The sequence below is a fragment of the Gossypium raimondii genome, chromosome 3 (genome assembly GCF_025698545.1).
Source record: "Gossypium raimondii isolate GPD5lz chromosome 3, ASM2569854v1, whole genome shotgun sequence".
NCBI lineage: Eukaryota > Viridiplantae > Streptophyta > Magnoliopsida > Malvales > Malvaceae > Gossypium > Gossypium raimondii.
The window spans coordinates 6,186,926-6,198,986 of record NC_068567.1 but is presented as its reverse complement, the minus strand read 5'-3'; the positions used below and the strand labels follow the sequence as shown (position 1 = coordinate 6,198,986).

At 36.7% G+C, this 12,061-nt stretch overlaps 2 protein-coding genes across 4 annotated transcripts; one reads left to right on the top strand and one right to left on the bottom strand.

The window, feature by feature from the left end:
* Positions 1-978: 978 nt before the first annotated feature.
* LOC105796826 (cullin-1) lies at positions 979-2,715 on the top strand. 2 transcript variants are annotated; one of them, XM_052628045.1, is made up of 7 exons: positions 979-1,168; positions 1,259-1,358; positions 1,448-1,633; positions 1,719-1,766; positions 1,877-2,080; positions 2,164-2,241; positions 2,349-2,715. In XM_052628045.1, the coding sequence occupies exons 1-7, from the start codon at positions 1,110-1,112 to the stop codon at positions 2,433-2,435; spliced, it is 762 nt and encodes a 253-aa protein (XP_052484005.1). In that variant the 5' UTR covers positions 979-1,109; the 3' UTR covers positions 2,436-2,715. The 2 variants fall into 2 exon arrangements, with proteins under 2 accessions (XP_052484005.1, XP_012482107.1); XM_012626653.2 differs by having other exon boundaries at positions 979-1,358.
* Positions 2,526-11,510, bottom strand: LOC105796825 (cysteine-tryptophan domain-containing zinc finger protein 7). 2 transcript variants are annotated; one of them, XM_012626650.2, is made up of 12 exons: positions 11,349-11,510; positions 10,954-11,217; positions 9,790-9,862; positions 9,563-9,690; positions 9,072-9,440; positions 7,704-8,992; positions 7,079-7,476; positions 5,091-6,985; positions 4,827-4,981; positions 4,524-4,684; positions 3,885-4,045; positions 2,526-3,233 (listed from the first exon to the last, which is right to left on the bottom strand). In XM_012626650.2, exons 2-12 carry the CDS (start codon positions 11,044-11,046, stop codon positions 3,015-3,017), a joined length of 4,941 nt encoding a protein of 1,646 aa, XP_012482104.1. In that variant the 5' UTR covers positions 11,047-11,217; positions 11,349-11,510; the 3' UTR covers positions 2,526-3,014. The 2 variants fall into 2 exon arrangements, with proteins under 2 accessions (XP_012482104.1, XP_012482105.1); XM_012626651.2 differs by lacking the exons at positions 2,526-3,233; positions 3,885-4,045 and having other exon boundaries at positions 4,530-4,691.
* Positions 11,511-12,061: the final 551 nt, after the last annotated feature.

Sequence of the window (12,061 nt, the reverse complement as noted above, 5' to 3'; positions counted from 1 at the left end):
TTTTAAATTGTTTTTAAAGCTTTCAATTGTATAAAACATATTTCAATTATTTTATAAAAATATTTTAAACCCTAAATCCTCAAATAAAATAAAGATTTCTTACACGTTCATGCTTCGGTGGCATCTCCCATTAGTAGCAATCGTCAGGATGAATGAGGGGTGTTACACAATGCAAGTTCAAAGGTTAAAAGAGACAAAAAAATTAAATAGAGGGCTAAAATGATATTTTTTATAAAGATGAAGGGCTAAATAAGTCATTATGCCAAAAATATATTATAAGTAAGGAAAAACACAACAACATCAACAGGGCCTTTAGCCTTACAGTACCTATTTTATTTCTAGACACGTAGATATACCAATATAATATTGGCTAAACTACACTTAAGGTTATTAAATTATTAATAAGTTTACATTTTGATCATTCGACTTAAAAAAATTAGAAATGGCCATTGAATTATTCAAAAATTTTCATTTAAGTCATTGAAAGTTTTTGTTTAAGTCAAGGGGTTTTTTAAAAAAAAAAGTTCGGCTAACAAATTTTAAGCGACAATTAGATGATCGGTACCCATCGATGAGTAGAAGAATATATTTTATATTCAAGTCGATTTGATAGTCAATGTCAAAGGAAAAAAAGTTATTTAGATTTTAGTTCACAAATTCGTGAAGTTTAAAATTATTGAATTAAAAAAATTAAACTGTAAAGGAAAAGAGGAATGAGAGCTTTTGCTTGCAGTAGCGGTTTTAACAACTCATTGATTTAAATGAAAACTTTTAAATAATTTAATGACTTTTTTATAACTTTAAAATTAAGTGATCAAAGCGTAAATTTAATCATGTTAGAGTTTACCCTATAATATTCCAATGTTTTTAGCTGCCACATTTGAAAAGAAAAAAAATCAAACTCTTGAAGTCAATGCTATATATATATATATATATATATATATATATATATATATAAAAGCTGTTTTTAAAGACTGATCTCAGTTTGGTTCCCTTAAAAACCATGGCGGGTACCGAAGATCATCATCAACAGTGCATCATGGAGGTTGAACAAGGATGGGCTGTGCTTCAACATGGAATTAACAAATTGATTAACATCATAGAAGGCAATGATGATGATAAAAAAAGTCCATCGTTTTTCATCTGAAGAGTACATGCGTATGTACTCGTATCCTTTTTCTTTAATTTAAGGTTTTGTTTTTCATTGAAATTCGAACCAAATCTCTAAAGAGATGGGTTTTCCTTACCTAATGGCTAGAATTGTATTTGAATTGTGTAAGCCAAACCGGAGAGGCGGAAATTCTGAGGTATTATATGACAAGTACCACAATTTTCTCAAACACTACATCACTAGCAAGGTAAAATGGATTTTATCATTAATCTGCACCCGAAGGCAACTTTTACATTTGTGGGTTGTATTTATATATATTTGTTATATTATTACCAGGTTTGGCCATCATTGCAAGGGAAAAAAGATGAAGCTTTGGTGAAAGAAATAGAGCAAAGATGGTCAAATCACAAAGTTATGACCAGATGGATTACTAGATTCTTTCGCTTTTTGGATAGATACTTTGTTCCTTGCAGGAAGCTTCCTCCACTAGAACAATCTACTCTTTTAGCTTTCTACAATTTGGTTAGTCCTAAATTCTTTTATATAGATAGATTCTTAATGCCAAATCAACAAAGTCCTATACATATATTTTGTTGTTTTTGTGAAGGTATTTGGGGAATTCAATCATGAAATCAAAGATGCTGTATTGTCCCTGGTATGATCTGCATTTCTTCTGTTTTAGATTTCATGTTTTGGTTCATATCACGTTTATCATGAGGGGTTTCGAGACTGATCTTTCCTTAATGTTGTTCTTTGAATCTTGAGATTGATCGAGAGCGTGAAGGTGAAGGTATCGATCAAGCTCTGATAAGGAACATTGTGGGTATCTATGTAGATGTTGGGCAAGGCTCTATGAAATACTATGAACAAGACTTTGAAGGTGACATGTTTAAAGCTACTGCTTCATTTTATTCCACCAAGGCATCTAAATGGTTAAAAACTGAATCTTACAAGGATTACATGCTTAAGGTACGGATTTAAATTACGGTCACGGACATATCTAAAACTCCCTGTTTGATCAATCTCTTTGCTTTTTGATGATGAAAATTTAGGTTGAATGTTGCTTGAAACATGAAAGAGACACAGTTTGTTGTTATCTGCAGAGCACAAGCCATAAGAAGTTACTCGAGGTTTGTCTCTAGTTTGACAGTACCTGTCCTGTGTCGGACACATCGCACTCATGTAATACAGGCCCCTGTCACTGACTTTTTTATTTTCCTTCTTGAAATGGCTACAGATTGTTGAATATGAATTGATGTCTGTTCATGAAAGTGAATTGAAAGAGAAGAAACAGACTGATGAATCTGATCCATGCATTGGATGATGAGAACAAACACGATACATGGAAATGCAGATGTTTCTATATGATTGAAACTTGCTGCTCCTCAAGCAACAATAAAGATAGACAAGAACCTTCCAATAGAAATTTTGAAATAAATTATAAACAGAACAGAGAACTGTTATTGGGATATCAGTGTTCCAACCTCTTCAAAATGGTTGCCTAAAGATTTCTAAACTCTATATATACTTTGTTTTCCTCCTGCCCCAAAGCAATGGAGCGAAAAAAATTATAGTACTATATGGAACTAATATCTTACATGGAACTCTGAATCTCTTGCTGAACAAGCTAGATTTTTTACCCTCTTTGCCAACCCAGAAAAACTTTAAAATGTGAGCATGCCTGTGCTCTTATCAATGAGAAGAAAGTGAACATCAAAAATATACATTACAAAATTTGCAAATCAATCTCACTTTATACACATGTACACTGAGGCAATAGGCTATTGGGCCCCTCACATCTTTGCTCGTTCCCAAATGCAGGTCTAAGTCATCCACCTTTCTTCTCCAATGCATGTTGGGGGGTTATAAACCGAAAAAACACGAATATATATACAAGGGTAGCTTAATCTCTAGTACTGCCTAAATCAGAACGACTTATGGCCTGCATTGCCTGCTCAACCAAACATGCAAGTTCATCCACATCCTGGAAGCTGAAATCAATCACCTTTCTAACTGAAGTAATACACTCGATATTTTGTGCTGCTTCCAGGGATGAAGTAGCAGCCATGAAACATGTTAGAGATTTTCTTGAAGCCTCCATTGCAGAACTTACATCCTGTGTCTGCAGAAGATTAACATATTAATACATTTACCTACTTGAACCACCTAATCAGCTAACATAGACATTGAGAGACAGGAAATTCTTACCAAGCACTATTTACAATAACAATCATCGTGCAGACTTAGGAAACTTCCTTTGTTCTATATTGCAAGCACTATTTAAGAAGCAAAACACCTGACACTAAATCTACCAACAAGCCTGCCCAGGCTGTTAACACCCAATCTATTGGACAGTGAAAAAAAAAACAAGTGAACAGACTTCCTAGGAAAATAATATAGCAGGGGCATCAAATAATCCTTCGAATAATCAAAAGTTTAGTTCTCCTACCAGCAAGTTAAGAAAGACCAATACTACAAAAAAACCCTAATCAGAAATGCAAATCTGTACTGCATGGCCGGTGCTACCCGCTAGGTACACTCATTAGTCATTATCCTTTTCGACACAATCTTATTTCCACCAAATTCACAAATATCCATCTCCAACCACCTCATAACTACTTTACAAGTTCATATAATTGGTTTTCAACTACCAAGGAACATTCAAGGAGAAAAGAATATTTTATAGGCATAATCGATGCTTAATAAAACATAGAAAATAATAATGAAGCGAGGAAGGGGGGGAGATTGGCGCTTTCAGACAGAATTAACTTACGAAGTCAAGCAACCGACCAAAACTTGGACGGTTTCTAGCAACAAGGGCATGGGTTCCAGCAACATATGAAGCATTACCCTTCGCTAATGGAGCCTTATCCGCAGTTGCTTGGTTATTTAAGTTATTATCAACATCTGATATGGAAGATGATGGAGATTCACCTGAAAGAAGCCATTTGAAAGATGTGAGGTAGCTAATCTCAGAGCATTGCAACATGGGACTACTAATTAGCATGGAAGAAACAATTTCGTGCGACTGAAGTTGCATCTCAACCGAAAGAAGAGGTATCTATTTACAGTGAATACTTTATGTTAAGACTCCTTAAAGCATGATATGCAAGTACAATATAGGGGCACGAGCCCCATGAGGGCTCACATTGAGAGGGAAAACTAAATATGAAATATTTACATGGCTTCAAATGGAACCTAAATGACCACATGCACTACCGACTGCCTCAAATAAATAAATCACAGTCGCAGAGCTCCTGCACCATAGACAACACCACTTATATTGCACACAATTCACATTTTAAAATGAAACATCACAAAATAGAAGACTAACACCATCTAGAGGGATTTGCAATACATCATGGAGAGACAGAAAAAAGACTAAGCATATATCCATCACACAGCTTCTTACCTTGGGGAACCATCTGTACAGTTCCTTGCAACTCTTTCAGGTCTCTGCTGCTAGCAGAATGTTTGCAGTAAACAATCCTCATGTATGCTACCTCTACACATTTATAGGACAAAGCAGCAGTAGCCATTTCTTGGCGTCTTTCATATTCTTTGGCACACATTCTGTGAACTTGACAATTTTAGCATAGAGAAAGATACAGGTATATATAAGCACTCCTAATATAAATATAAACCAAAAAAAAGATGAAATCTACTGAAGTTCAAGAAACACTCGTTTCCCGTCACTTATGAAACATTCACTTACTCGCAAAGTTTAGTGGCAGTGCCATACACTTGCAAATGGTTCATGTCATGTCTGCCACTCTCACTATTGCTAGCCTCTAAAAGGGCAGCGACACCAAGAAACTTAAGAGCAGCTTGGAAGTAAATCTCATTGCTTTCAAAAACAAAACCAGAACTCTGAAAGAGGACAGTGAAATGGTAGTAACAGTTAGAATGGCGAAATAATTTCTGTCAGAACTTTTATGAAAGCGGCATATCAATGTAAGAACAAAATCTGAAAGAAAACCTTAAGACGATCAGCATAATTTCTAAGTCCTTGAGCATCATTCAGGGCATCAGTTACTGTCAGGCTGGAGGACTTTACTCTCACAGGACTGCAAGCATTGAGGTTTCTGACCACATGCAAATCAGGCATCTGCTGTCCCAAATCATGGGCAGAACCATTCTTGCTGCCAGCAGCTTTTCCAGGCTGTTTCAAAGCCTTTGACACATTGACTCTGGAAGAGGCATTAACTGGAACCCCATCATAGACAGCTCTCTCTTGTGCTTCTGGTACTGTTCGATGACCTTTTCTTTCTTGACAACTTTCAGTTTCAAAATGCAAGGATGATTTTGACATTCCACTTTTTACCTCTGCTTGCATTACTTCAGTTTGCCCACTAAAATCCTGGGTCACATTTTGCTCAGGGGCAACGTTCCCCTTTGTGCAGAATGGAGCAGCAGATTTTACATCAAATTTATCATGTTTTATATTCAGCTGGGTCCCTATTCTACTATCACTTGATGGTTGTCCTGAAGGATTCTTCTTTCCATAAGATCTCTGCTCATCCTCGCTAGATTTATGCAAATTGCGTTTGCAATCAACAAATGTTTCTTGAAGACATGCATGACTCTTGACAACATCTGATTGGTAATTCATGCTCTTTCTGGAACACATATCCTCCTGTTCCTCTGTTAGATTAGAACCCTTCATTTTATCTACAGCAGAACTTCTTTTACAGTCTTTTGCCTGTGAATTAGAAACATCGTCAGATTTCTGAGAAAATAATGCATTGCCACCACACTCCTTGTTCAGTCTATCCTCACTATGGGAATGGTCTACAGTATGCTGCACAGTTTCTGCAGAATGAGAATCACCATTGAGCAAATGGCTATTCCCCAACCTAGAAGAAGGTTTATTTCTAATGCTGATTTTGCAAATAGAATCTCTATCCCGATAATCCAAGGTAGAAGATTTATGGGATCTAGAATTAAAATCACCCGACACTTTCTCTTTCGTTTCTGTACCAGATTGAGCAAGCTCAAAAGTGCCTTCCCCGTTCCAACATCTTCTAAGATTGCCACATGAAGGAATGCCACTATTTGCAGCATCCTTCCCTGAACCAGTTGTTGCAAGCTTTTCTGGATATGAGGTCCTCATTGGAGATGAAGAAACTGATTCAACTGGCGAACCCCTTGCTTCTTCAAAGTTTGCTCTGGTTTTACGAGAACCGGAAACCTTTGAAGAGCTAGAAGTTGCTGCTATCAAAATTTGTCCAGTTCCAGAATCCCTTCTCGATGAATCAAGGCCATCCAAAACTTTTAGAGATGAGGACTTCTTCTTGTGCTTACTTGATTGTTGGACCCTATCAATACTTCTGGCTTCTTCAATGCCACCAATTGAATGATCCATACTTTTCCTGTTTGACACACCATCTCCATCATTTCTATTGGACTGCTTCCCCTCAATCTTTGAAAACCGTAACTTCTTTTCATTCCTAAATCCACTCTCACTACTTTCTTCCTTCATACATAACTCATTCCCATTTTGACTGTCCTGCCAGTCCAATTTCCTTTTCTTCACAGGAGCCCTTTTATCGCATATTCTCATGTCTAATGATCCAGCATCTGATGAAGCCTGAGTTTGATCCACAAGTTTCTTCAAAGAAGCTACTGTTTTTTCTTTAATATCATGCTTTACACCCCCAGAATTAGAGCACCCACTGGAATTTTGAACGCTTCTTCCATTTGCTTGAGTTGGCAAGGTAGTGCTTGAATTAAGGCCCAGCGTTCTGTTGTCTAAGTTAGTACTCTGATGTTTTTCGGCAGTGGATGTTACTTCTGTTCTGCTTTTCTTTGAACCTTCATATTCATACAGACCAGACTCCCTCTTGTTTTTCATCTTTGCTTTCTTGGTCTCACCTACAATCAAACGATGACAATATGAATTAACAATAAACTTAATATAGAAGTCCAGCTGCTAGTAAAACTTATGCTGTAATATCAAATAAATACCTCCAACTAGAAGCCTTTCTTTCTCTTCAAAGGCAGATTTCTTCATGACAAATGATTCAACAGGGGCCTGAGCCATGTCATTTATGCTCCTACGTTTCAAAGATTCCTGCTGCTTGTATTTCTTTTTAGAGGTTGACATCTGATTCGGGCCACTGCCACCTGATTTCTGCACTTCCTTGAGGGCATGGTTCTTCTTTCCTTTAATAGATAAAGCCTGAGAATTGAAACTTGAGTTGTTCTGATCAAGATGTTGAAGGTGAGCTGAAGAAACTAGTGACGTAGTTCCATTTGCATGATTTTGTGGGTTATTTTGATTTTCAGCTACTGGAAGCTGGTAAAATGCATTGAGAGCTTTTGTTGTCTCCTCCTCACTAATGTCACACCGGTTCATTCTTGGTCTACACAATGATGTCAGCAACAGAAATCAGCAAAAGCAAAATATAAATCCATGTTCACACACATAGACAATGCATCTATAAATGTACCTATAATTGACCAGGTTTTTCTAATCATTGCAAGCACCATGTGCACACAATAACATAAACACGCACATAGCATGTACTTAAACAAAAGAGACCGGCATATTCAAAGAAAACTTTATTAGATGCTTATCTAAGGAACTTACAGCCAATCAAGCATGCTACACAACCACTTCTCAGGAAGTTGTTCTGGTCTAGTATCAAAAGGCAAGAGTCGCCACTTGTGACAACGATCACACTGAACCCAATTTTCTTCTATCAACACAGGAGCAGTTGCAGCTGGTGCAGCTGTCTGAGAGGCAAGTGTCTTATCATTGAGGTGAGGAACCACACCTGGAACATCCACTCCCAACAGCTGGTTATTAACTGTTCTACCACTGAATATTACCTTTGACTTATCCAAATAGCCATTCTGCTCCATCTCAAAATCCATTGGACCATAACCTTTTGGCCTATTCTGAAAATGCCTCATTGTTGGCTCCATTCGATCACTCTTCTGTCCAGAATTTGTTTCCAGTGAATCTCTATGATTATCTTGGACCTTCTTCATATCCTTCTGCAGCTTCAACTTCTGAATTTTATCTTTACCTGAAGGGAAACCTTGACAAGAACTAACAGTATCTTTAAGTGTTGCACCCACATCAAGTCTCAAGCTTTCCTTCATTGAATCAGCAACTTCTCCATTATTTTTGCTACCTTTTGACCTCTTTCCCTCAGCCAATGTCTTTTCCTTCTTGGAGGGAATATTTATTTTATTTTGTACACGAAATGTAGCTACCTGACCAACCTTTGTTTTTGAATCTTCCTTGCTCCCAACATTGTCTCCTAGGTCGACTGAAGCATTCTTATTGAAATTCACTACACTCTGTTCCCAACCGTTTCCATCTAAACTACTCCGCTTATCCCGCTTCTTTTTCTTGCCACTCGTTCTGCTCCTTCCAGATATTGACTCCAAAGAATCTTCCTTTGCAGAGTCAGAGGACAACAATCTACCTTTCGATGCATTCAGATTAGCTTCAGCAGCGACATCACAGACCCTAGCAGTGGCTTCCATAGCAATATTCACTGAATTAGATAGAGCTGTGGGTTTCAAGTCATTGGGCAATGACTCCCCTCCTGCAATCTCATTTTCATGCTTCTTTTTTATGAGCAATGTCTTTCCACTTTCAACAGTCCTGCGATTTACGTTATTTGATTCCTCCAGCTCTTCACTTTTTTCAATTAAAAATTTTGTCTTCTTCTCATTTAATTGTTTTTTATTACCCATAATGGACTTATCTACTAACACAGAAGGATGTTCTTGACATGCCTTAAGCAATGAGGTAGATTTATTCTCTCTAGAAGGCCTTTCCTTTTCCTTTCTTAAAAACCATAGCAGGCTGTCATGAAGTGGAGATATGAGCACACCACCAGGGACATGATTGGAAGTCATAACCTGTTTAAAGGCACAAAATATCAATCCATCCTTCTTTAGTTCATATGAAGACCTGAAAACAACCAAGAGAAACCTCTACCTGAAGAATTCTAGTGGGTGATTCACTAGTGGTTTCTTGAGATATCATCAATGTTCCTCCACTTTCATCAGGACTGTTCCCCAGTGATGACGAAGGAGAATAATCAAGCCCAAGACCACTATAGATTGCAGCAATTTTTTGTGCTTTTTTATCAGACCCCATTTTAATCCGAAACTTCAATGTCTTCTGGTCACTTGGAATCCCTGCTCTGTTAAAACTCTCATCCTTCAAGATAGACTTCTCAGCAACTTGAGCAGAAGTCAAACGTGAATCATGTTTAGCTGCAATATTGCCACTTGGGCAGGAGGTATTCCCTGGTCTCCCGGTTGAGGGTGCATTTGGTGGGGCTTTCAAATTCTGAGATGCACCCTGTATGGTAACACAATCCACAGCACTCAAGTAAACTAGAATTTTATTAAGTTGTCAAAGCAACAGCTATGGACATCTTCCGAAGAAATGACCAAACTATAGCAAGAATATTGTCCATATACCTCCATAGACAAATTATTGGTTGACCCTGATATGCTTGAGTTTCTCAGTGGTGTCTTTGGACGTGACAATCTTGGAGGCGAACGTTCATAGGTAGGTAAAAATGAGCCATACCCCCCAAATTTTGCCCCTGAAAAAGGTAATTTAAGCTCAAATCATCATCTTCAATGAAAATCATTAAGCTTGTAATATAACCTAACATTTGCTAAAACTGCAAACAACCACTTACCCAAATTTTCTGCTGAAACTCCACCTTCAAAAACTTTTTGAAAATGGCCCAAAACGTTTTTAATCTTCTCATCCTTCAAGACATAAAATCCCATATTAGTAATGGAATAACATAGAGAATTTTGAAAGTTTGTGTAAATTAAAATTGATATATGGACCAGATTGAAGTACATCTATAACAGGCACAACAAGCCAACTGTTATAAGCATCTAGAAGTTCATTCTTTTCAGGAGCTTAACAATAAAATATGAACCAATTATAGTTTAACATTTCAAATATGAACTAGATTAAATAAATTAAGAAATACAGTTAATCACATTTCATTGAGCATTCAACCAACAGTATCAACATAAATTTTCCAAATGTTGAGGAAGTTTCAGAGATCATCCAGGCAAGGAACTTAGCATCATGCAGCAAATTTTGCCAGAGGACAAAACAAGTACGTTATGAAAATCAGCCTATTACTTACTTTCTTTTCCATGCCTCGGCTTTCTAAAATAATGTCAATAAATTATTAGTAAGAAAGTAACCTGACTTCAACTTTTAACAAAATGGAAATGATTTGACAATGGTGTATCTTGTTTAGCATTATCAATATCATCACATTGCATAACTATCTATAAACTGCACAAAGGCATTAAACAGCCTTTTAAAACATATTCTTCTAGTCGTTTTCTAACATTCCTGGTGACGAGAAACTAACCTAGCTAAACCAAGTATTTGGATATAAAAGTATGTCAAAATAACACTTTTGTGTTCTAAAGGTGCAAAGTCGTGAAAATTCTCATCGCTCATCAACAGTTGATATCATCACTCTCATCATTTCTCAACCAAAAAATGTATTAGTGAATCAATGGGCATATACCACATACAAACTCAACTTAAAGACTCATAGAACTCCAATGCACATAGAGAGTCACAACTTATTCTGATAAGCATATTGCCCATTATGCTTAATCAAAACCAAAACTAAGCTTAATTTCAGATTACCCATTCCTTGCAACAAAGCTTAATACAATTGCATTGCCTACAAAGTATCATAAATGCTTAATCAAATGGCATTAACTGAAGCTTAATACAACACCAAGTTTCAGAAAAAGAGAACAGGTGTTAAAATAATTGGATTTTTCTCAAAGAAAAGAACTAACAAAAATTAGACCCTTACAATGTAAGAGAAGGCGGTATCAGGGTTAATATTGTCGCCTTCATCTTCATGAAAGCAAGCTTCTCCTTCTTCAAGATCAGAATTTTCATCCATCTCCAAACCCACCGTCCCCAAAAACCCTAACCCTAAACTCGCAAAAACCTTAACCCCTTACCCTCCAAATTCCCCACCTTTCCAAAAATCAACCATCACCGAGATTTAACCTTTTGTTTTTAAAAGAAAAGAAAAAACCCAGAAAGGAAATCTCCCAATATCAACGGAACCCTATCAAATTAAAAGACAAAAAAGAAATTACACAAACAATCCCATTTTAATCAATCAATTAAACAAAATTTGTTAATTAATATTTCTTTTATTTTCTTTTTTTTTGTTGCTTTATTTTTCATTAAACTCACGATCAGAGAGATATCGATGATCAGACGATCGAGATTGAAGTGATCGACGAGTGCCGCCGACTCAGGATTGACTCGTTCCGCGTCGCGGTGTCGAGTTTGTATTACGGTCCCTGTCTCCAGAAATTTGTTAAACACTTTTTTTCTTCTTCTTGAAAAGAAAAAAAAAACCTTAAAAATAAAATATGAAAAAAAAACGGCAGACACAAAGTCACAACAAAGAGCTGTGATTTTCGTGGGTCAGATTTTTTGGCTTTTTTTAATTATTTTTTATATATATTTAATTGGGCTTCACTTTTGATTTTCTTTTTTCACATGTAAATAATTCCTTTGATGGCGCGTGGGGAGCAGGAGCGTGGGTGGGTGGGTGGGAAACTTGGGACAATGAATGAATAGTCAGAAACGGTGTCGTTTATACACTTTTTCGTTTTCATTCGGAGTTATGTACAGAAAAGTTCAATGATTGTAACTATACTAATCTTTCACATTTTGTGGAGCAGCTGCAGAAGGGAATCTTTTCATCTTCCACGTTAAGGCAACTCTTTGTCTTTGGGGTTCCTTTTTTTCTTTTTTTGGGGGGTGAGGAGGGGGGTTTGGGGTAAATTTTTTTAAGTAATGTACCTACGGAAGAACAATTGTTAAGTTAAGATACTAATACAGGAATAACTGGTAAGTTTAGGGATTAATTAAAAAAATTTAAAGCCTAATGTGAGAAT